This window comes from Kogia breviceps, chromosome 15 (assembly GCF_026419965.1).
Source record: "Kogia breviceps isolate mKogBre1 chromosome 15, mKogBre1 haplotype 1, whole genome shotgun sequence".
NCBI classification, from domain to species: Eukaryota; Metazoa; Chordata; class Mammalia; order Artiodactyla; family Physeteridae; genus Kogia; species Kogia breviceps.
The window spans coordinates 27,254,878-27,279,074 of record NC_081324.1 but is presented as its reverse complement, the minus strand read 5'-3'; the positions used below and the strand labels follow the sequence as shown (position 1 = coordinate 27,279,074).

At 45.6% G+C, this 24,197-nt stretch overlaps 1 protein-coding gene across 1 annotated transcript in view; it reads left to right on the top strand.

Annotated features, from left to right (window-relative positions):
* SLC14A2 (solute carrier family 14 member 2) overlaps positions 1-24,197 on the top strand; it is a 61,217-nt gene that overhangs the window by 20,448 nt on the left and 16,572 nt on the right. Inside the window, exons 6-10 of the mRNA XM_059041022.2 lie at positions 2,294-2,486; positions 6,234-6,381; positions 7,878-8,012; positions 9,603-9,652; positions 10,141-10,315. Coding sequence (XP_058897005.2) covers positions 2,294-2,486; positions 6,234-6,381; positions 7,878-8,012; positions 9,603-9,652; positions 10,141-10,315 — 701 coding nt within the window. The remainder of the gene's footprint in view (positions 1-2,293; positions 2,487-6,233; positions 6,382-7,877; positions 8,013-9,602; positions 9,653-10,140; positions 10,316-24,197) is intronic.

Below are 24,197 nucleotides of genomic sequence, written 5' to 3'. Positions count from 1 at the left end.
CAATTTTTAAAGGTTATACTCCATTTATAGTTATTATAAGATTGCTTATATTCCCCGTGTTGTACAATATATCTTTGTAGCTTATTTTGTCCCTAATAGTTTGTACCTCTCCAGTAAGCTTTTGATTTTTACAACTGTGATGAGAAGCCGTTAAAGGGTTTTAAACAGAGGAGTGATAGGATGTGGTTTAAATTTAAACAAATCACTCTGCTGGTAGTGTGGAGAACGGATTTTAGCTGAAGCAGGAGTGGATGCTAGAAGCATTGTTAGGAGTCTGCTGCAATAACCACAGAGAACAGGAATGCTTTGACCAGGGTGATGTCTGTGAAGGTGAAGAGAAGTAGTTGGGCTTGGGGTATATTTCAAGGAAGGTAGAGGCAACAGGACTTTCTGGGAGGCTGTGGAGTTTGGGGGTGGGGATGAAGGAAGACTCGGTGCGCTCCTATAATTTGCCTGAGCACCTGGCTTGATGGAGGAGACGGAAAGAAAAACCAGTTGATGGTGAGGGACAGGACACAAGTCAAGAGTTCTGTTTGGACATATTAAACTTCAGCCTTCTGAGTAGGGAGGCTGAGAAAGAAATTGGATGTGCAAATCTGAAACTTAGTGATCTGGTCAAGATTAGGAAGGCAGAAGCATATAGAAGATATTTCATCCTTGAAAACAAAGGTTATCACCCAGGAAGAGAGGATTCAAAAAGAGAAGATCCAAGACAGAGCTGTAGGATCTTCCAAGATTTAGATGCCTGGCAGAAGAGCAGAAGAACCACTGAAGGGGACTTGAGAAGGGGCCGCTAGAGAAGCAACTAAGTGCAGTGTGGTGGTAGCCCTGACAGAAAGTGTTTCAATCCAGGTGGAGGATCGAACTGTCAAATGAAAGGGGCAGAGGATGACCACGGCAAGAGAGATGTCATCGGTGAACTGGACAAAAGCCATTTCTGTGGTGTGGGGAGAACATCCACCTGACTGGAGTGGGTTTAGGAAAGAATGGGAGTAGAAAAATTGGGGACAACAAAGATAGACTAGTTTTGAGGAGTATTGTTGTGCAGCGGGCAGAGAAAAGGGGAACTATTTGGAGCAGAAATCAGAAAGGGGGAGGATTTTTAAGGTAGAAGGTACTAGAATACATTATATATTTATGAGAGTGATTTGGAGAAAAAGGAGAGGTTGAAGCTGCAGGAGAGAAAGGAGAGAATTGCAAGAACGAAGTCTTTGAGAGACTGGATCCCGAAGTACAAGGAAAAGAATTGGCCTGATAAGGGAGCAAGGACACTTCCATTATATGAAAAGGGCAGAGAGGCAGAGTACGTGGGAACAGAGCAGTCAGAGTATGAATCTTATGGTCGGGAAAATGAAGCATCTCTCATCTTGTCATTTCTGTTTTCTTAGTGGAGTAAAGCCAGGTGGTTATCTGAAATTAAAGGGAAGCAGAAAGTGAAGAACTGAGGAGAAAGGAGAAAACGCAAAATTGTTGTCTCAGCAAGTTGGAGAGTTAATTTGCTAGGGACGTATAGAAGGGGTTTCAGGCAGTCTTAAATGCCCAATTGAGATTCATCGTACTTAATTAAAAGTGAGCCAATCAACTGCATCACATGAGTTCAAGTTTTGTCCTGCAGCTCACTGCCTGGGGGAGATGTAGAGTGTAAGGTGCCAGGTGGATGGCCGCCCTTTCAGAGGAAACTGAGGCTAAGGAAGGTTAATTTCCTAACGCAGCTCACTCAGCCTGTAAGTGTAGGAGTTAGGATTTGCACCTCGCTCCATCTTTCTCCAGAATCCACTCTCTTCCCAAGGAAGACACCAAGAAGACAGAGGACACAATCAACTGAAGGTTTCATTTTCACATGGTGGCTCCTAGCATAATTCCAAGTACTTCAGCTGAATTGCTATATTCGTAGCAGCCTCCTCTTAGAAGGTTATTTAAACCATATATTCTAAACATTATCACAGCCCAGGATACATCGTGATATACATTGTAATGATCCAAAGGCAATACACGACATTTTGTAAGGATTAGATTTTGTTTAGTTTCCTTGGTTTAAGAAACAAGGAAATATATAAATCATTTTATAACATTTTTTATTGAAAACAAGTTATAAGACTTTTAAATTTTGTTTCTCAAAGATGTAGACTTATATTGAACACCTTATTTCCAGTCCAAGGTAGATGGACCACTCAAGTCTCAAGGGAGCCAGGAATGGCTGTGCCGAGGAGAGGGGATAGTGACCAGACCTGACTATACAGTATAGACTGAAGGATGAGCACAGCGATTAATCCTTTGTCCCTTCCATCTCCAGCCCTGTCTTTTCTAGTGCCTTGAGTTCCATCTTCAGCAAGTGGGACCTCCCGGTCTTCACGCTGCCCTTTAACATCGCAGTGACCCTGTACTTGGCGGCCACGGGCCACTACAACCTCTTCTTCCCCACGACGCTGGTGGAGCCCGTGTCTTCAGTGCCGAACATCACCTGGTCAGAGATTGAGATGTCTTTGGTAAGTCAACAGTGGCAGGTGTGGGGGGCCCTGTTTCCACTGCAGACCGTCTCACTCACCACTTTGTGGATTACTCAGGCTCTCATCTTCTCTAGATGCACCTCCAGCAGATGATGGGTCTTAGCAGAGAGGAGGACAGGAAACGATCGCTGCCACCTCCATATGTTCTTTCAGTATACCCCTACTGAAGACCTTATTTGTGTTGGGCGCTTTATCAGACACTGGGAATACATGGAGAATAAAACAACATCCCTGCCTTCTTGAAGCCTACACTCTGCACAGGGAAACAGATAATAAACAAGTTTACAGATAAAGGTTAAGTTAACAATACAGAACGGTGGGATTAATGGGAAAATATTCAATAAAATGGATAGTTGGGTGAAGGGTCAGGACACTAAAATAATGTTTAAAATTAAGATTTTTAAAGATATTATCAATAGAAGATGGGGTTAAATTTTTGCTTATTTTCCATATCAGCGGTTCTCAAGCAGGAGTGATTTTTGCCCTCTTGGGGAAGGCAAATGTCTGCAGAAATGTTATAATTATCACGACTGGGGAGAAAGGGTGCCACTGGCATCTAGTGGGCAGAGGTGAGGGTTGCTGCTAGATATCCCACAATGCACAGGTCAGCCCCTGCCCCACAGCAAAGAATTAACCAGCCCCAAATGTCAGTAATTCGAAAGTTGAGAAACCCTGCTTTATATTCTATCGCACATGTACATATTCATTTATTCTACTGATCTCTAGACATCAGAGATCAAGGGATATAATAAAAACCTAACGTAAGATTAGATATATAGAATTGTAAAATGTTGCCTTTGTTAATGAATATAGAGAGAGCTAACAGTTTACACTAAAACAAGTTTATTGTGTATCAGACACTGTTCTAAGCCCTTAGCTTACTAACTCATTTAACCCTCATCATAACCCAATACTGTAAGTTCTATCATCATCCCCTTTTACAGATGGGAAAACCAAGGCACAGAGAGGGTTAGATCCCCGAGGTCAAACTGTAGTTAGTGCCTCAAATATCGTTCACAAAATCTGATTTCTAAGCTCTCCCCACAACCAAGTCCTTTGTCTAGATGTGCTTAAACCTCTGGGTGGCCCTGGTGCCGGGCAGACACCAGGTGGGGTGGACAGCACAGGTCCTGCAGCGTCAGCCAAACTCTGAGCCTGAACCTGTCAGAAAAGGAAAGGCTCCCCTGCCCTTCATGGCAAACGCTGCTGCCAGCAATGCCAAACCTTTTTCAAGTTTTTTGTCTTTTTAAAAGCTTTACCTGAGGCTGAGGTTGGAATGGGATCAGAGGTAGGATTAGGGTCTAAAATCAAGACAATGGAAAAGACAGAGCCCTGCATTTAAGCAAAAGCCCACCCTCTCAAATGGAAAACTGCTGGGGTCAGAGCAGGGCCAAAACTAACTTTGATTCATCAATGATCAGCCATCTAGCGACTGGACACACGGCCTCAGGGGCGCAACCCGCTATCCCTGAGCCCTAGGGGTGAGGCTGGTCTGAGTGACAGCCACAGGGACATGTGGCACTGCCAGAGAGAAAGGGCCACCAAGCCCCCCACCCACCCTGCACGGTGAGGCTGTACTGTTCTGTGCTGAGGGGACCAGAGTGGAGACAGTCACACAGAAGAGGTACCTCTTGTTCATCTTCAAAACAAACAAAGTGGTAGGAGCCAAATCCAGATACCCTGAGGCCCAAGCTCACCCTCTGAATTCCCCTCCACCACCACTCTGACCACTGGCTCCTTTTCTTCCTCACATCCAGATCTGAGTTTTGAAGAATCAATGCCATTTCCCTCTTTCTCTTCAAAACAATGAGGGGAGTGAGTTCTGTTTTGTTTAACCAGCTGTTGTTGTTACACAAGGATTATCCGGAGTGCACAGGAGGCGGGTCCTTAGTAAATTTCCACCGCACACCTGACTGCACTTCGCACCAGGGTATTGGCTGTGGCCCGGAGCACAGCTTGGAGGGACCAGGGCCACCATTCGCCAGGCTGAAATTTGGAACCCGGCAGAGCTTCATTCTAAACCCAGGCTTCACTCCAAAGCAGCTTGTCCCCTCATTCTTCTCATTCTTGCCTGCTTGGGCTTTAAACCTGGGTTCCCAGTTGGGAAGGTGGGAGTCGGATTCCCCACAGCATCCTGCATTCCTCAGATGTAGGGAAGTCATGGAATATTTACTGAGTAGATTTCCAACCTGTTCCCACTCTGAAGCTGAGGTCCCTGGACTGGTACAAAGGGTTTTCAGGGTTTCTTTAAATAAGACGGGGCCCCCACCCTATGATTCCTTGGAGAAGTCTACAGACTCTGGCCCAAACAGTGCTTGGTGATTAAAAGGCCACCCATTCAGAAACAAGAATGGACATAGTTTAAAAGCTCTCTGGGACTCCTCATATTTTCTAAAGAAATCAGACTGACTCCAGAATTAAGTCAAGTTGTTAAAAAGAACAAAATTTCATCAAAGGGAGAAATGCAATGCACTCCCAACATCTACAGTAGATTGTCTGTAGCTAATCCATTGGTCCCCAAGCTCTGTTGTACATTAGAGTCACCAGAGGCCCCAGCCACGCCTCTCGACCCATCACACCAGTTAAAACAGAATGTCCGGGGAGGGGCCAGACATCAACATTTTTTAAAAAGATCTTCAGGTGATTCCAATGTACACAAAGTTTGGAAACCACTGAACTAATCAACACATATTTATTAAGCACCTATTATGGGCCCAGGTAAAGGAGCCCTGTCCTCAGAAAGGTCATGTGAGCTGGTATGGAGAAAGGAGATGGCAGAATCTTAAAGTTGGAAGATAATCTGCTAGGACAGCCTACCCATCTTACGGAGGAGGCCACCAGAGCCCAGATGAGGAGGCGACATGCCAGTGGTTACACAACGACCTCCTGCAGAGCCCCCTAAAAGCTAGAGCTCTCAACTCCCAAGCAGTCCTCTCCCTGCCCTGTCAATCTCCCTCCTTCCCTTTTTGCCCTCAAAGAACTTTTTGCCAAAGTGTGGGTGGTTCAGCTAGGGTAAAAAATGGCTATCTGACATCACTGCCAAATCAATCATCTCCAATTCCAGCACCCCCCAATGACTCTCAGGCCCAGGGATTTGGAGGTCTGTGATGTTTTCCAGATGTTCCTCGTGCTACCTTTCTGTAATGCGAAGTGCTTCTCCAGAGCAGGGGAAGTGGCTTCTCCTCCTTCCCAGGGTCCCACCATCCCCCAGGTAGCACTGAATGTGAGGCAGCCACCAGTAGACTAGGGGTCAAGTTCAGAGGCTCTAGCCTGGGCTTGGCCACCATGAGCTGGGTGACCTTTGGTCAAATCATTCATCAAAATGGCCTAGAATATTTCCAAAATTCCTGGAATATTTCTAGAATTTCAGAAGGTCTAGGGGAAATCCCCTAGTGCCTGAAAACCCCAATGGCAGTCCAGGGAGGTATCCTCTGGTCCCCTCAAAGCAAAAGCCATGTGTCCCTCAGATGCACCTGTGTCCGGCCTCTGTGTTGGGGGACCTGCCCGGCTGTGCATGAGGGATGCTCAGATGCCTGCCAGGTGGTGGAGTGAGGAGTTATTTGTTCCAGTCTGTGCCCTCCCACGTTCTCCCACACGCTGGGGGGCACAGCCATCCTTCTGTTCCACCCCATTACCCACCCAGGAATGGCTCACTCATGGCCTTAGGGCCTGGTCCTTGCATTATCAGCCCACGCTCCAGTGACCTGGATTCTGTTGACTTTGCAGCTGCTACAAGCCATCCCCACTGGGGTCGGACAGGTGTATGGCTGCGACAATCCCTGGACAGGTGGTGTGTTCCTGGTGGCCCTGTTCATCTGCTCGCCACTCATCTGCTTGCATGCAGCCATTGGCTCAATCGTGGGGATGCTAGCAGGTAGGACAGGGCCCCCTCTCTGCAGGGATCATTTTCCTGGGGTCATTTTTCCCCAGCACACAGCAAATTGTCTAGACTTATCTTCACTGGAGTTTTTAAACACTGTGAGGGCTTGAAAATTATTTTTCCGTTTCTCGACTCTCCAAAGGGAGCAGATTGCAGTAGCAGGAAGTGTGGAGAGACGCAAAAGGACTGAGACGTGTTGGCTTGTAAACTGAGCCCCTGGGAGCAGAGGGGTGGGAGGAGGAGGGTAACCCAGTGAGGGTGGGGGCCAGTAGCAGACCAAGGAGAGGTATAAATGACCCAGCCCTTAGAAATTTTGACTAAGCTAAAAGGAAACCTTTTCTCAGAAATTGAATTGCCATTTGACAAATGTCATTTAATTTCTATATATGTGTATATATATATACACACTTATATATGTAACTGCAGACAGTAGAGTCAGAAATAGACGTCGGGCGCTTTAAGAATAGGAGCCTGTTGGGCTTCCCTGGTGGCGCAGTGGTTGAGGGTCCGCCTGCTGATGCAGGAGACACGGGTTCGTGCCCCGGTCCGGGAAGATCCCACATGCCGCGGAGCGGCTGGGCCCGTGAGCCATGGCCGCCGGGCCTGCGCGTCCGGAGCCTGTGCTCCGCAATGGGAGAGGCCACGGCAGTGAGAGGCCCGCGGACCGCAAAAAAAAAAAAAAAAAAAAAAAAAAAGAATAGGAGCCTGTTGACTTATCGCAATATTTTTCAAAAATTTCTTGGAAGCACAACTTTAAAAAAAATTGTTTTGGGGCTTCCCTGGTGGCGCAGTGGTTGAGAGTCCGCCTACCAATGCAGGAGACACGGGTTCGTGCCCCGGTCCGGGAAGATCCCACATGCCGCGGAGCGGCTGGGCCCGTGAGCCATGGCAGCTGAGCCTGCGCGTCTGGAGCCTGTGCTCCGCAATGGGAGAGGCCACAACAGTGAGAGGCCCGCGTACCACAAAAAAAAAAAAAAAAAAAAAAAAATTGTTTTATTTGGAAATAATTTCAAACTTATCAAAAATTATAAAAATAGTCCAAGAGGCACCCACAAATTCTTTACCCAGATCACCTGCTGTTCACATCTTACCCCTTTTGCTGTCTCATTTCTCTATCTGTATACACAGATGTTTCTCAACCAGTTGAAGCAGAACTTTTTCAATTGACATCTTTCTTGCTAAAACTGCAGCTGCTCTGGCCAAAGGAGTGGGGAGGGCCTGGAGCCCCACCTCCTTGGCTTACCTAACTCACCATAGAAGTAGTCATACCTCTGAGTGAAATCTTTGAAAAATCAGTGGAAACCACTGCTCTCCTCCCATTGTTGGTTTCCTAAGACCGGACACCATTTGTAGTGGCTCCTCTGATGAGTAGGGGTAGCAGGTGTGGGGGGAGCGACGGAAGAGAGGACACCTGAGACCTGGTATCAGCATGGAGTGATCTTTGTGCTGTGACCCTGAATCAACCAGAAATGCAACACCTTGTCCCACAGCCCTGACGGTGGCCACGCCCTTCAAGAGTATCTACCTGGGCCTCTGGAGCTACAACTGCGTCCTCTCCTGCATCGCCATCGGTGGCATGTTCTACGCCCTTACCTGGCAGACCCACCTGCTGGCCCTCGTCTGCGGTGGGTATCTGGGCAAGCTGGCAACCAAGTCACTCTGCTGTTCCTTGCCCTCCCCACTCCCCTGGTTATGTGACATCCATGGTGGCCGCCAATGAGTACTGTGCAGTAGTGATGGAAGGACTGTGGCTTGGGTCCTATCACTAGAGGGTTTAATGGTAGGGTCCCTAACAGCTGGGGGATTTGAGGCTCCACCACTGTCAGATGGAGTCACCACCACTATTACTGCTACTATATGTACACAGTGTTATAAATTTCCCGAGGAAATCCCACATATGTTTCCTCGTGTGCTAGTGGCAGTGTTCCTGTCCTGAATAACTCTTCATTCAACCACTATTTGTAAGGCACCACTAAGTTCTAGGCCCTTGGCTAGGCATGGAAAATACAGAGGTGACCACATCCTCACGAAGCCATGGTCTAGCAGAGGAGAAATAATTGCACAATTATTCAGGCTAAGATATCTAAAAAGACTGTTGGAAAGATCCAGTGAGATGATGTATGTACCTGGGAGCACTGAGGTCCCAGAAAATGATAACATAGCACTAAGGAAGCCTGATGTCCATAGAGTAAACAGAGAAGCGAAGAGAAATGGGCCACGATCATTACACCTGCACCATGCTCTGTAAAGGACAGAATAAAAGCACCATGGTGCTTTACAGAACACCATGCTCTGTAAAGGGCAGAATATCATCTAGAAGAGCTTTTCTTGTTTTTTCCCCACTTACATGTGGGGACTGTCAATGACCTCCATGTCTCTTGTATCCTCCTCAGCATCCAGCACAAGGCTGGGCTTGGAGACAGTGGGCTCTGTAAATATTCACCAAGTCAAAAGTGCCAGGTATTTTGAAGTTCAGACTGTAACTGTCTTTGTCCTTCAGAGGAGTGTCAGATTCCTGTGACTGGAACTATCTGGGAAGGCTTCAGGAGGAGGCTGCGGTGTATCTCAGCACTTTCAGGGTGGGATTTGGATAGGCAAAGATGGGGGAAAACGTGTTCTGGACAGAGAAACAGAGCAAAGGTACAGCGGTAGAAGGAGCTTGTCCGGAGGCACCAGGGGTATGGATGAGCTCCCCTAACTGTCCAACTACTCTCATCCTATGGGTGAACCCAGATGCCTGGCTCAGGGACCCAATAAGGTCCAGCCATGGTGGGACGTGATTAAAGTCCAACAGTATCACGACAGCTCAGAATCTTGGACAGGAGGGACTTTATCCAGAGCTCACATAGTCTGACCACTCACCCCCCAGACAGATAATCATCCAGCTATCCAGCCTGTGCTAGTCCATCACCAAGGTCAGTGTGGACTAGTGAAAGATGCATGTTGACCCCTGACTCTATGCAAGGCCACCATGGAAGTGGGAACGGGATAAAGGGGTATGTAAGCCTTAATCTCTACCTTCAGAGAACACAGCCTGAAGGGAGATGGGTCACATCTGCCTGCAAAGATAACTAATAATATCAGGCAAACATGCCAGATGTCAGGGTATGGTGCAAACACCAAAGCTGCTGGAGCCAGAGTGGAGCCCTGCTCTTGGGGAGGGCTGGGGGCGAGCCCTGGAAAGCTGACTTCTGATGGTCCTTGTTTTTCCACAGCCCTGTTCTGTGCATACATGGGAGCAGCCCTCTCCAACATAATGTCAGTGGTAAGTTTGGGGTCTCCTGACACTAGCCTAAAGTGCCCCTCCCCAGCCAGGGCTTCAGGACATTTGGAGTCTCGTGATTGTGTTCTGGTAGCTAGCACGCCATACAACACGCTTGTCAAGGTTTATCCAGGGTTTGTGCAGAGAAGGACTGGCAATAGCATACATGTGCCTCTGAGAGGCGTGTGTGTGTGTGTGTGTGTGTGTGTGTGAAAGAGAGAGTATTGTAACCAGCAGTGGAGAACATGGATGGACAGATGGAAGTACTCATGTTCAGCCGGATATGGGAGATCATCCCTGGGGGATTTTCAGCTCCATCATTAAAAGATTCTGATTGTGCCCAAAGGTACCAACACCTCAAATTCAAACCAACTACTCTGACATGATAAATCCAGAAACCAATGTCCCATTCTCAACCCCTACCACATCTTTCTCCCACAGGATCCCTGGAACCTAGGAACATTTTCAGATGCCAGTGTTTTTGATTTCAGGTTGGTGTACCACCAGGCACCTGGCCCTTCTGCCTCTCGGCACTCACCTTCCTGCTCCTGATGACCAACAACCCGGCCATCTACAAGCTCCCACTCAGCAAAGTCACCTACCCAGAGGCCAACCGCATCTACTACCTGACAGTGAAAAGCAGTGAAGAAGAGAAGTCCCTCAGTGGTGATTAACCAAGTTACAGGCAGAAATGCTCTTTGCCTGGACCTGGGTCTGCTCCCTGTAATCTCAACTCTGGGTCAATCAGCTGCAGCACTCACTTTCTTTGCTTCTCTTTGTACCCGTGTGGAACCAAACACACCTGTAACTCCCTTTCCCTGGTGCTGATTTTCTCTTCCTGCCCAAATCACCTTAACTAACCATTGTGCATCGTTAGAGGAAGTTGGTGATGAGCTTACTGGCACTAGTAGTAAGGCGTATGTTTTCAATGTCATTGGCTTAAAACAAAAACCATTCTTTGTATTTAGTCTTTTGGAAAGGTGATTAAGAGATGGTCTTCTTGGCATGTTTAACTAAATAATAGATGCTGTGAAACTGAACTTGCTGAGTGGTTCCTGAGTGGGTGAAAATTCGGGGGATGCAGGCACCACGGTACATGGAGCTAATGGCTGATGGGCACGTACAGCTTTACATTAAAGAGAGGAATTTCACACAGGTAGTTTTAAAGTAAAAACAGGGACAGGTAGGGCACTGAAAGTGTCTAAATAGGGAGTCTTGAATGTTCAGGGGTCAAAGTAAAGGACAAGAGGGTATTCCATAGCAGGAAGGAATCAATAAGTTAGAATCCTATATGATTCATGATGAAGGATAAGCATTTCTCAGTGTAGGTCAAGCCAGCAACTTTGAGCAGGGAATTCAGTTGAGGAAAGTACCTGAGCTCAGTACGTGAGAGGCTGGGGAGATTTATTTCATTTTCCTGTCTGCTTGTGGGTGTTGGAAGCTTTATGAGATTTATGATACTTTGAACAAATGGTTAGCCTTGAGTAGAAGAACAAAAATTATCCATGAACTTCATAATTTGCCTTCCCAATTATAGGCATTAGCTTACATTCAATCTTTATTTATATATAGATCAGGGGTTGTCAACTTTTTCCCAGAAAGTGTCAAATAGTAAATATTTTTGGCTCTGGAGGCTATACAGTCTCTTACAAACACTCAACTCTGTCATCATAGAGCAAAGCACTCTTAGACAACATGTAAATGAATGATGGTAGCTGTGTTCCAATAAGACTTTATTAAGGGCTCTGGGATCTCAGGGTTAGAAGGGAGCATGCAGGCCAGGTTGTCCCACCATCCTGTGATGAGCGAACCCCTCCATATGGAGGATGAAGGCTTCTGGGGCTCAATCACCCAAAACAGAGGGAGACTCCCCACCCCCACCCTGGCTATTCTAACAAGAGATAGAACCAGAAACCCTACTCGTTCATTATGGGCAAATTGTCATAGGAAATCCCCTCTTCTCTCTGTTAAGCCCTTGAGAATCTCCACCCGAAGCACTGGATCTGAGGGGAACAGTCCTCTAACCATGCTTTCTATTGGATTTTCAGGAGAGGAAAACTATTTGGATATGAAAAATGCTTTCAGCTCAACTGGACAAGATTATCTCTCCCCCTCCCTTCTCTCCCCACACCACTTCATAGTTTGTCATTTACAAGGTACCACTTTGGTCACTGGTATCTGGGTTGTTTTTCCCTTCCAAGTTCCCCTTTAACCCCCACAGGAATTAAAAGTTAACTGTAATACAAGCTGCCAAACTCATTGGGAAAAAAATGGATAAAAGCTAAGTTATTCAGAAAAAGGAAAAAGTATGTCCAGCAAGTCTGGAAAAGCCACAGGACCCCAGAAACTCTATAATGCTCTGTGATCAAGATGGCCAGGTATATAAGTACAAATAGAAAAACACGTTATCTGCTAGTGTGATGTAAGAAAGAACCGCCAGGGCCAAGTATTATTAATCACTGAATTCTCTTGCCAAGAGGAGTTGTACAGGAGTGATAAAATGTTTAAAAAAAAAATCTTTGGGGGTTAAGAGGCCGAAAATTGATGGTAATTTTTCAAATTTGGTTAAACAATCTCCTTCCGGAGGCAGAAAAAAATCTCATTAAGCCAGGCTGGTGGGCAGAAGTGGCATCTCTCTCTCTCTCTCTCTCTCTCTCTCTCTCTCTCGTATGGATGAGGGTGGGGCAGAAGTGAAAACCCCCACCCCTCTAAGAAAACTCTGCCCAGTGCAGGGCACTCTTCCCACAGGCCATAGACAGATGCCCAGATGTCCTCTGAAGTGGCCCAAATAGCCTTTCGGGACCTGAGAGCTAGCTCCCTGGAGTCATTTTGTCCCACCTTCACCAGAGCTTCACCAACTACTGTCCCCTTGAATGAGTAAGTCACAAGCCCTAACCTTACAGATTCTCACCACCAACATGGGGTTGCTAAGAGCAGGCCCCCAGGAGGGAAGGAGAAGGGCTTCAGGGAGCACATCATAGCTGTTTTCCTACTATCACCCCAAACTACCAGCAGCAGCCCTTGGGTATACAAATGATAGTTGAACATAAGTATTTATGGATGAACAGAAATAAGCAGTCATTAAAGAGAGTAGGAATGTATGTGTGGGGTTGGGGAGGAGGGGGCTTTAGAGGAGGCACTGTCTTAAACTCTCTTTCCCCAACATACCCCTTTCTCCCTCTCTCCACTTCCCACTGACCTGGCCATCTCACCCTCTCATTTTCATCTTCTCTCCTACAACACTGATGAGTTCTTCTATCACTGTGAAATAGTTTTGTTCTGGTTTTAGAACAAAAAATTCTATTTTTTGTTCTATTTTTGTGCTGTATTTTTAAATAGTCTTAAAACATCTCTCCTGTCTCTTCTAGGATAATTGACATAATAAATTTTTTTACTTCTTCTTGGTCAAACTTGGGAGTTTGCTAGGAAATAATCCATTTTCTTTAATTGTAAAATTTTGTTGCCATACTATTACTCATAATGTTCTCATGATAATTTCTATCTCTCCTGTTATCTGTTGCTTTGTCTCCTTTTTCATGTCTAATCTTATGTAATTTTGCTCTCTTTTGCTTAATCAGGCTTGTGAGGGGTTCATCCATTTTATTGGTTTTTTTCAAAGAAACAGTTTAGAATTTATTTGTCCTTTTCTACTCATTTTGGGTTTTTTTTTTTTTGTCTATGTCTTTTTCCCGTTTTCTCATGGTTTATTTAAATGGTTTTTTTCCTAATGTTTTAAAATTCATATAAAGTTCCTTTATTTTAGATCTTTCTCTTTTAACAACAAAGGCATTTTAAGGCTATTAATTTCCCTCTGAGTACAGCTTTAGTTGTGTACTGTAGGTTTTGGAATAAAGTATTCTATTTTCATCAGTTTTAAACAGTTCATAACTTTACTTTTTATTTCTCTTTGATGCAAGGATTATTTAAGAATGTGTTTTTTAATTTCTAGCACTTTAAACTTTTTTATATTTTTTAACTTCTTATATCTAGTTTTATTGGATTATGAGCAAAGAGTATGGTCTGTTCAATCTCTATTTTAAAATGTTATGCATTTTCTGTGTGGCCAAGTATTTGATTGATTTTGGACATACAAAATGCAGATTTTTGATTTGAAGGAAATACATATTAAATTCATTTATTAATTGCATCATTCAACTCTTCTATACACTTATTTATTTTTTGTCTACGAATCTTAATTCTGAAGTGTTTATTAAAATTCAACTATAATTGTATAGTTTTATTAAACTCTCTTTGTATTTCTGAAATATTTGTCTCATATATTTAGCAGCTACATTGTTTGGTGCCTATGGACTATGACTGTCATTGTTTCTTCTTAAATTTTATCTTTTACTATTACAAAGTACCCATTTTTATACTCATTAGTGCCTTTAACCAAATTCCAACTCAGCTGACATTTATGTTGCCATGCTTACTTTCTTTCTGGTATTTTCTTTTTTTTATTTTCTGGTATTTTCTTACCCCTTTATTCTTACCCCTTTATCATTTCCTTTTAACTTTATTATTTTTTAAAACTGTATTTCTGACTTTATTCACTCATTCATCCAGAAGATATTATATGGGGAACTATTAATATGTTACTCAGGCCCCCTTGACAACAAACCAGGAAAGAATCAGACCAGTTCCTGCCTTCAAGGAATTCACTTTATGGGGATTTGCCTGACCAGGTGATTAGTCTCACCTGAGGTAAAGGTGAGGATGTCACCACAGACTACTTGTACCACATAAGGTCACAGCACCAGTTTCATGATTTTGAGTGAATTATCTTGTCGGGTTAGTCTTCTGTTTAGGAAAAGTATCAAGCATGATGTTAAGGGTTTCAGGAAAATTTCTATGCCTCTTCTCCTCTTGTCCTCTATCTTGCCATTACCTGCTGTCCAAACATTCCCAGCCATCCCTTCATTTCAAGTCTTTGAACCTGTTAAAATGTAAACAGTCCTGGGAAGGTAACACAGTAAGCATGATCAATCACTTGCATCTTAGTTTGAAGGAGTCATTTCTGAGAATAGGTTGGACGAAAAAGGAGGGGAGAGTACAAAGGAAAAACTGGATAGCACATTCTGAGAGCATCTTTGGCAAGGGAGGTCATGCTGACATGGGGCCGGGCTGGGTGAATGAGGTCTGGAGGTCCCTTTGTTTCATCAGGAATGATGATGAAACTGTAGTATTCAGCTTGGAGAAGAAACATCTGGGCCCATGACTGTCCGTAGTATGAGGTAACACATGTGGAAGAAGAAGTCAGTTTACTCAACAATACTTCAGAGCATGCAATAAGGACCACTATGTGGGAGTGATAAGAAAGCAGATATTGAATCAGTGGAGAGGGGTCCCTTTACGCCATGGAAGTTGCCTGAAAACTGGTTGTCCTGTGAGACCCTGAGCTCAGGAATAGGGCTAGGGGCCTGTTGGAGATGCTTGCTTTGGGTGGGGGTAGACCAGCTGACAAATGCAGCCTCTCTTCCAACTCCAAGTTTCAGTGATTCTATAGCCCTGAGTTCCTACAGAAGAATAAGGAGGAGGTATCATTAAGGTGGCAAAAAGGTAAGAACATGGAGATAAGTATATCAAAATTATACCATTGCTGCCTTTATGGCTTTTCCTAGATCTTGACTAGTTAGCCATTTGGTCAGTCTACCAAAATGCTCAACATGGCTGCTTGTGTGAATGCAAACTGAGGGGCCAGCATCACTCAACTGTGCCTTGTCCTTGACTTTCTCCTCTTCATCACTCTCCCCTCTCCAGGGATTCTTCTTCTGGTCAACCCTCTAAGATCTGCCCATCAAAAAACTTAATCTTCCTGGCCTGCATCTGTGGCTACATCAGACCTGTGTGCCCCAGTTTGTTTGTGCTTCCTGTATGAGTCTGAGCTTTGTCTCCTCAGGTCATAAAGGCTGTGAGGGCCTGGGGACAACTATTACCTAAAACCAGCTAGGAGCTGGCAGTTTCAGTGTGGGTATGATTTCCACTCAATAAACCACAGTCTCACCTGACAACTTTAAAAGGTATTCACTTTTTAATGTGAGATTTTTCAACTTGCCTGGCTTTCCCTGCCTCTTGCCATTCAGGGAAGATAGAAGAATCCACAGAGAACACTTCTGTCCCTAATGGAACTAGAATTCCAAGACCCCAAGGAGGGAGGCAGGGGGCATTGCTAGATAAGTCCTTATTCTCTGTGAACTGGTAAATAGGAGTTGCCAGCCCCTCCTACAGCAGCACAGGCTGCTGGAACAGAATGAAGTAAAGGAAGTAACTCTCCGGGGAACTTCTAGCTCGGCTTTCATTTATTCCACAGGAACTCTAGGCTTTTCCCCTGGAGGAATCTGACCTCCCCAAGTTTGGCTCCTGGAGGTCAATGCAGGCTCCTCCCCCTATGAAGTTGGAAATGCAGAGTTGAAGCCATGAGCATTATGAAGAAGACTTAGTTCTGAAGTAAATTCTGATGACCAAGCCCTCCAGGAGATAATCTGTACACATAGATTATCTTGGGGATACCCCAGAATCTGAGCTGTGGCCTCTGCTAAGACCCTCAGGGGACAAGAGTCCACCTCAGTCTTCTGCTTTCCAGGAGCACTCGACTGCCCCTCCCTAATCTAGTGTGCATGACAGATACTCACCACACTTCTGAGTACACAGCTCCATTTGGCTCATGGAATGTGTGAGAATTTCCTGGATGGCTCCTCCCTCCCGGGTGATCATTTCTTGTCTTTTCAAACTGGTTACATGTTGTTACGTGGGTAGCATCTCCCTGTCACATTTAGATGCTTAGGGGCTGGAGTGAACACACCACAGGAAGTTCAGGAGCCTTCAAGGAGAGGCTAGAGCAAGAGGTCAGGAGATGGGCCTCCAGAGCTGAGCCAAGAGGCCAGCCAGCTGGTGGGAAAAGGAACCTGTCCTCAGCAGACAGCCATGGGCCTTGAACTTGCAACACCAAAGGAAGGCCCCCTGTGCAGGAAGCTGACCTCTTGTCAGTTCCCCACCCCTCCCTGGAATGTGGGTCCTGCCTGGGCTCCTCCCCCACTCTTTTGTTTGCTTTCCTTCTTCATGAGGCCATCCGTGAGCAGGACCCCTCCTCTGCAGTTCCAAAACACCTGGCCTGGTGAGAAGGGGGCCTTTGACGTCAGTGGGGAGTTTGTCTACTCAGGTGTAGCTAATATCCTCAGTGTGAGGTTCTGTTTCTGAACTTGGGTAGCCCTCACACCCTGTCTCTGAGGGGGGCTGGGGGTATACATGTGCAGGGGTGGGGTATACAGTTGATGCTTGACGCATCATACTCACAAAGCCAAACAAAACATGTTTGGACTGGGCCTCATCCCCAGACTCCAGCCCACCAGAGCCCCACCCCCCCCAAAGGCCTCATGGGACTTGGGAGGGCCGCTTCCCTAATATATAGAGCTCAGAGTCCTTTCTGGATGTGGGGATTAGGTCATGCCCTTCTTGCTCTGAGACAGCCCCTAGGACCAGTCAGCAGAAGTCAGAAGGAGGAAAGGTCTAAAAATTTCCACAAAACCAGAAAGACAGCATCTAGTATTAGGCTGTGCAGAAATATCCATCAAGACGCTGATGGCAATACTGTTCCCCAGCCTGTGCCCTGACTGTTGTGGGGGAGTTAAGGGAGTTCATTGAGGTGGGAAGGCAAATTGGCACCCCAGGAGACAACACTTAGGTAATTGCTTTAAAGGCAAATACTGGAGCAAGAATTCTAAAGAGAGGAGTAACTGGGAGGTGATGCCTGAGGGAGGACAGGGAAGCTATTATCAGGCAGTCCAGGCTCTGGCCCTTTAAAGGAAACCTGCCTGATCAAACCAGTTTGGGGGAACCATGGTAGCCAAGCCAGTCTTCCTCGGGGAGTTTAGGAAAGTCGGAGAGTGAGCAAGCTGCAGGAAGAACGTTGACTTTCCTCTCCCTCTTCCTCCATGGTACCCTTCCTCAAGTGGAAGGTGTGCACAAGGCATAGGGTTAGGAAACACAAAGGGAATTTACAGAAAGACAGTAAAAGGATGAGCTGTGGGCTCTGGGAACTGAAGGGGTTCAGCTTTAGGGAGAAGTCCAGCGCCTGAGTTGAGGACCAGAGACGCCGCCCAATTGGAAAGAAGCTTCTTCCCAAATCCTGGTGGTCTAGATTCCTCCAGCCCTGTGCAGAAAATCAAAAAGAGCTCAGGTAAGAGGTCCTGGGGGAGAGAAATGAATCAGATAGAGCCCTAGTCAACTGGACCATCTATCTGACTTTTCAAAGGAAGAGAAAAAAGATAGGCCAATCTTTTTCCATTCCTTTCTTCTGCTGAGCTGCAGGAGGGCAATCCTGGGGTGGGGGACCTTATTAAGAACTCCAGAGAGAGTTCAGATCCTGGAAGCTTGAAGCTGGAAGGGCTCTTAAGTAGTTATAGTTCAAACCCTTTACTTTTAGATGAGGAAACCATGGCTTGTCCAGGAACCTGCCCAGGTGATAAATGAGCCTGGACAAATGCCCAGGTGTTCTAACTCACAACCCTGAGCTCTTCTTGCTCATCTGGTGATGGATCCAAGTTAACCCATCAGCCCTCAAATCCCCTTACCACCTACTTGCCCACTGGATGAGCCTTCATATTATTTATCATCCTTTCCACAACTCTGTAACCCACAGCTCTGACATCAGTATGGTTCCCAGGGCAGCCCCTTGTTGAGCTGACTGTGGGATGCTAATGAGGTAGATTTGAAAACCTTCTTCGCAGGAGTCCTTCCTTACCTGCTGCTTCCAGGGTGGAGGCACCTGGTCCAGGCTCCTTGGCCTCTCTCCTCAGGTCCTGTACCCCTTCCACAGACAAGCCAATAGAACTAGAGCAGGACCCGCAAATATCTTAACATCCCAGCTTAACTGCCCATCTCCTCAATGGCCCTCTCTTACATGGCCATCTTAGATTACTTTAGACATGTTGTGTGTAGCTACAGAGCGTGGATATAGAAAAATCCAGCAAGAAACAGATAGCCATGCCATGAGGAACAACATTCCAGGACATTGAAGTTATCTGATCAGAGAATGTGATCTCCTCAAAAACTGGCCCCAAAGGATATGAGCCTTGGTGAACTTGCTGAAGTTAGGCCATCCTGTGAGTCTTGGAAAGCCCATGGTCAGGCCTCTGCCTGCTTTCACATACCTCTTCTCTCAGACTTGTATAGCATCCACACCCTCATTTAAGGTTAGAGGGGAAAAATAAGTTTACTCTCAAGTGCCAACTGTGACTAACTGCTATTGGTTGTCTGGAGCTTTGTGTTAAGAAGGATTCTGAGGCTGTATTGAAATTTATTGGGAAAGAGTGCTATGATCAATTAGCTATGTTTACCATTGGTAATGCAAAGAAAGGGTGGCAGGGAAGAGGATATGGGGGAAAGGGTGTATGGAAACATTGTGACAAGAGAAGAAGCGGTATACAATGGCCCAGAATTTCCTTGGGCTTTCATTGGATGTCACAAATGCAATGGTACACAGGTGGGTTCTTTTTATTTGTTTTTGGTGACTTTTGTTACTCCTATTAGAATATGATATACTTCATAATTTTTTTAAATAAAAACGTCATAAGTCCATTGATATCATTTGCGAAGGCTCTGACTATCTGTAAAACACCTACACTACATGAGAAAAGAATCAAAACCAGGACGTCAAAATCTAGCTCCATGTCTAATTAGCTGTGTAGCCTCAAGGAAGCTGCTTCTCTTTGGGCCTCAGTTTTCTTCTGCTAATGCCTAGACCTAAAGTTCACTTGGTTATCAAGGATTGATCATTTCAAGTAGTTTCATCTGATTGGAAAATTTTCATGTGCATTGTAACTATAAAAGTCCACCATGGCCCTAACTCCAAAAGATGGATCTAGGGTACCTTCTGCAAATAATGGAATGATCCATGTGGCCAGATAAGCCAAGGATGGCTTCATGGAGGAAGTAGAACATAAAGCAGACATTGAAGGGTGGATAGAAACTAGGCAAGAAGAGGCACAGAGGGCCAGAGGTGAGGCACACAGGGCCAGAGATAAGGCCAGAATGTCAAGGCAGGGTGTGTGTTGGGCAGGGAAGGATGAGCAGGATGATGAAATCAGCTGCATTGTGGAATATCTGGAAAGCACGGCAGAGGAGTTTGAGCATTATTGTACTCTTGGCAATAGGGAGCCATGTAGATTGTTGAGTAACAGAGTCATGTAATGATATGGTCTAACAGTTAAAGCACAGGATGGATTGAAAGGAGGGAAACTGACAATGTAGACAGGTAATTCTGAGGTGTGAGCTCACTGTAAATAGAGAAAGGAGAGTGAAAACTCCCTCTAAAGGAAGGTCAGTCAGGTGTTACCCCAGTGACAGAATGGGCACTCTGACCTTTGTACACTCTTCAGCCTCATTCATGAGGTTGTCATAAGGCATCATGAGGTTAAATGAAGGACCAACTCATATATGCTAATTAATGTCTTCATTGCATGAGTCAGAGACACCAAAGTCCCCCCAGTACTCCAAGCCTTCATTTCCTCCTCTATTGGGGGGGGGGGTACTCGAGTGGGGGGGGACTGTATGAGAGGGCTGGACTGGATAATCTCTAAAGCCTTTTCCAATTCTAACGTTCGATGCCTCTGATAGTTTATAGAATGATCTTTGAAAATGTCAACTAAACACAACTTCACAGAAAAAGATAGCACCTCATTTACCACCCACAGGTATCTATATCACACACACACATACACACACACAGAGTAGCCTTGAAACTTACACATCACAGTGCAAAGCTCAACTTCCACATGGGGAAACATATGCCCAAATTGCGGCCAAAGTGTTATCCTGTAGAACTGGGTGTAGGAAAATATCAAATTATATACTCTTGTCAGTTCAAAAAATCCTTCTGGCATAGTAGCTAGGAAATTGCCTCATGGTGTGTGGTTGTGTCTGCCACAGTAAGTTGGAGGAATAAGAGACCCAGTGATCTGTGGAGGGATGACAAAAGGGTCTTGATAGTAGGTTCCAGATCCTCTATATGTTGGGCATTGCTAGTGATAGATGGGCAGTATTGGTCCACCTCCAGGAGATAGGAAAACCTGTTCAAAACCTGAGAAAGACAGCTTGTAGAAGGAGTATAGGTAAAGGCTTGAGTAAAGGTTGATTTTAGTGAAATAGACTAGATCATTTTTCCTCTTCTGAAAGATGTCATATACGGTTTGGGTTTATTTTATTCCCCCTCAAAGAAATTGCAGTAAGCTTCAAACTTGTATTTGACAGGTGAGCTCTTCTGTAAAATGTTTTTTACCCATGATATTTGAACGGATGGCATTTTCTGTATGTTAGCAGTCAGTAGAGGTGTGGGTACTATGGGATACTACTCTCCAGAAAAAAAAAAAAAAAGTGCTTCTGAACAAATCATTATGGCTCATGACTATTCTCTCCTTCTCTGAGTCAATGGGAGGAAAGCATCACTGGACCCTTGCCTGTTAAAGCACAGGATGGTGGCAATCCTCAAGGACAGGGACCGTGCTCCTGAAATGGTCCTGAACAGCCCCAGTGTGAAGCTACACACATTGAGACACTTAAAAGGCTTGTTAGAGAAGGAGGGAGCGGCAGTTCCTACACCAGGTGGGAAAGCCGAGGAGTTACTCAGCTGCTAAGGTTTACCTGCAGGTTCTCAAGGACAGAGCTTCTCAGCACATATGTAGCTGAGCCAAGAGAGCAAAGCCCTTGGTCCTCGAAGCAGACAGAGGGGGGCTGGTGTGGCCAGAGTCCTCAGGCCCAGGCCTTAAACACCATCATCTATTTTCTGCACCATGCTACACAGTATTATTTTTATGTGTGCCATGATGCTGGGGGCGGGGGAAAGGGGAAGCCGGAAAGAACTCCCCAGAGTAAGTTATTGTCAAAAACCAATTTGTTCTTGGGCTGCAGAACACCCAGCTCCCCTCTTCCAAGAAGCTTTGGGGTTTTCAACCACCTGGTGTAATCTCGTGTTAACGAAAACAAATCACATCAAGCAAGATCTCTGTCTTCAGTGGCCTGTCTTATTCTCTCTCATTAACTGGGTTCTTCTATTCACTCATGAAGGATTTCTGGGTTTCTGGTTGGCTGGTCAAGATGGCCAATCAGTTTATCACATTTATAAACTTCCCTTCTTTTCTCCAGGTACTGCTGGAGATAATCAGCTCTTGCCCTGAAACTTCTAAATCCCTACACAACTCAGCTATTACCATCATTAACCTATGAAAGACCCACTTTTATTTCAATACTTATCAAGCATTTAACATTTACAATGAGATATATTATTTTTTAATAGTTCATACCCCAAAATAGCCAACGATTGTTCATTTTACTATTCAGAAATTAAAATGTGTAGGATAATTATCCCTCATTAATGTATTCAACAAATACTTCTGAGTGCCTACAACAGGCCAGGCTCATGCTAGGTGCTGGAAGTGCCAAGATAAACCTCTGTAACCCAGGCTGTCAAGGGTCCCACCATCCTGTGAAGGTGACAGACAGGAACGTGAGGTAGGAGTGGGTGATGGTAGGTATAAAAAGCCAGGCCTGCCCTGACTTAAGGACCCACCCTGCCCAGAGCACAAGCTGTTCCAGAGACATGGCCTCCCTGAGGAGATACTGATATAAGAGCTGCAAAATTATTTTCCCCAACATTTTGCAAACATTAATTTCATCTTCATAACAATATGAGAACGAAATAGCAGGTACCCTCCAAAATATCTGTCATCATTCTATAGGTTGGGTTTGCAAGGTCAGCTCTACGGGGTCTGTATATCTCCTTCTGAGAGCCGTGCTTGCAATGAGGGAAACTGTAGATGAATTTACATGACTTGCAAAATGCCAGGCAGAATGAGCGATGCTGGTTCCTGGCCAGTGTTATTGTTGTTTTCTTTTTTGCCCACCACACCAATGGAACATGTATTTCTAGAGCATTTGATAGATGTGTTCACGATATTTTTGAAGTTGCCTTTATCCATTATGAAAGCCCTGAGAATCTGTCCCAAAGGTAGTGGTAAGTTGCTATCACCTTAGCTTTAAGTATTTTCACAGCCTCAGGAAATGTGTTACTTTCTCTCCAATCTTCCTTGTGACATCCTTCCCACCTGTCGTCCTCACCGCTTGGCCGGCACATCTGGAGGGGCCATTGCCCTCCCTGGGTGGTTGGTCTACAGCTCAGCACTCCCGTCCTGCCCACGGGAGGTCCAGGAGCAGCACTATGTCAGACCACATTTGGGGCTACCTCCCCAATCACCCTAAATAAGAAAAAAAAATGTGTTCAAGGAAAAGAAAGATACTCTTCATTTCTGTTTCTGCGGCTGGGACATCGATTCTGGGAACACATAGCACTGTGGACCCTGCCCCACTTTCCTGGGCTCTGAGCAAGCAGCACAATCTAAGTGCTGAAAGCGAAGGGCCAGGGCAGGAAACGGGAACCAGGTCTTCCGCGACCATCTGTAGAGCAGCGAACTGGGAGTCTGGAGACCTGGGTGCAGCTCCTGGCTGTGCCATAATTAATAAACTATGTGACTTGAGTGGGGGGAGATGATTTCTCTGGACATGGGAGGTAGACTGTGATTTTAAAGATCCATGCAATTCTGAACCTATGATGCTAAGGTCAAAATATGGCTCTGTGCAGGGCATGGCTAGGGTGGCTGACCCTTGGCACGTGAGAAATGAAAAGCATTGGGCCAGCAGAGGTGCCCTTCCAGCCTGGGAGGTGTACACTGTGGACTGGCTATGGCAGAATGCCCTGCTTTGCCAGATGATGCAATAATACGCCCTTGTTCCTCACCCCCCGGCCCAGAACCTATCTGCAGAGGTGCCCTAGGGCAGGCTGACATTCCACGTGTGTCTTAAGCACAGGATAAAGGGGGCTTTTCCAGCCTCTGGAGTTATGGCTCCATGACCCACAAGCAGGGTGATGAGTGAAACAGGAGATTTTTTCCCATCCTGAGCCTAGAGGGAAGGGACACGGTCACATGTGTGACCTTTCAATCTGAGAGTATAGACAGAATATCTTCCTTGCTCACACATGTCCCACATACTCCGGTTGTTGGTCCTGCTATATTCTCAGCTTCGCTAAAGTTGTTTCTCCATGAGCAGTGTGAACTAGACCAGGTTTTTCAAACTTTAATGTGCACACGAGTGAGCTGGAGATCTCGTTTAAAAAAACTTATTCCAATTCAGTGGGTCTGAGATGGGACCTGAGAGTCTGCATTTCTAACAAGCTGCCTTGGATGTCCGTGAAGCCGGTCCACAAACCAGACCCTGAGCAGCAAGGCTGCAGAGAAAAGGACTGAGGGCTGAGAGCCACATGGCTCACTGTTTGTAGGATGCTTCAGAAATCATCTGAGCCTCAATTTTCCATCTTTTGGTGATAACAACGCCCAAGTGAGTTAACTTACAAAAGTGTGCAAATGTAGTAACAGTGTGAAAGCTCTCCACTATTCCAGGCAGCCACTTGATCATCTAACTCTAGACGTCACTGGAACCACAAGCAGAAAGTGTCAGAATTGCCTATCCCGGGAACCACCACCTACTCCAATTGGTCAGT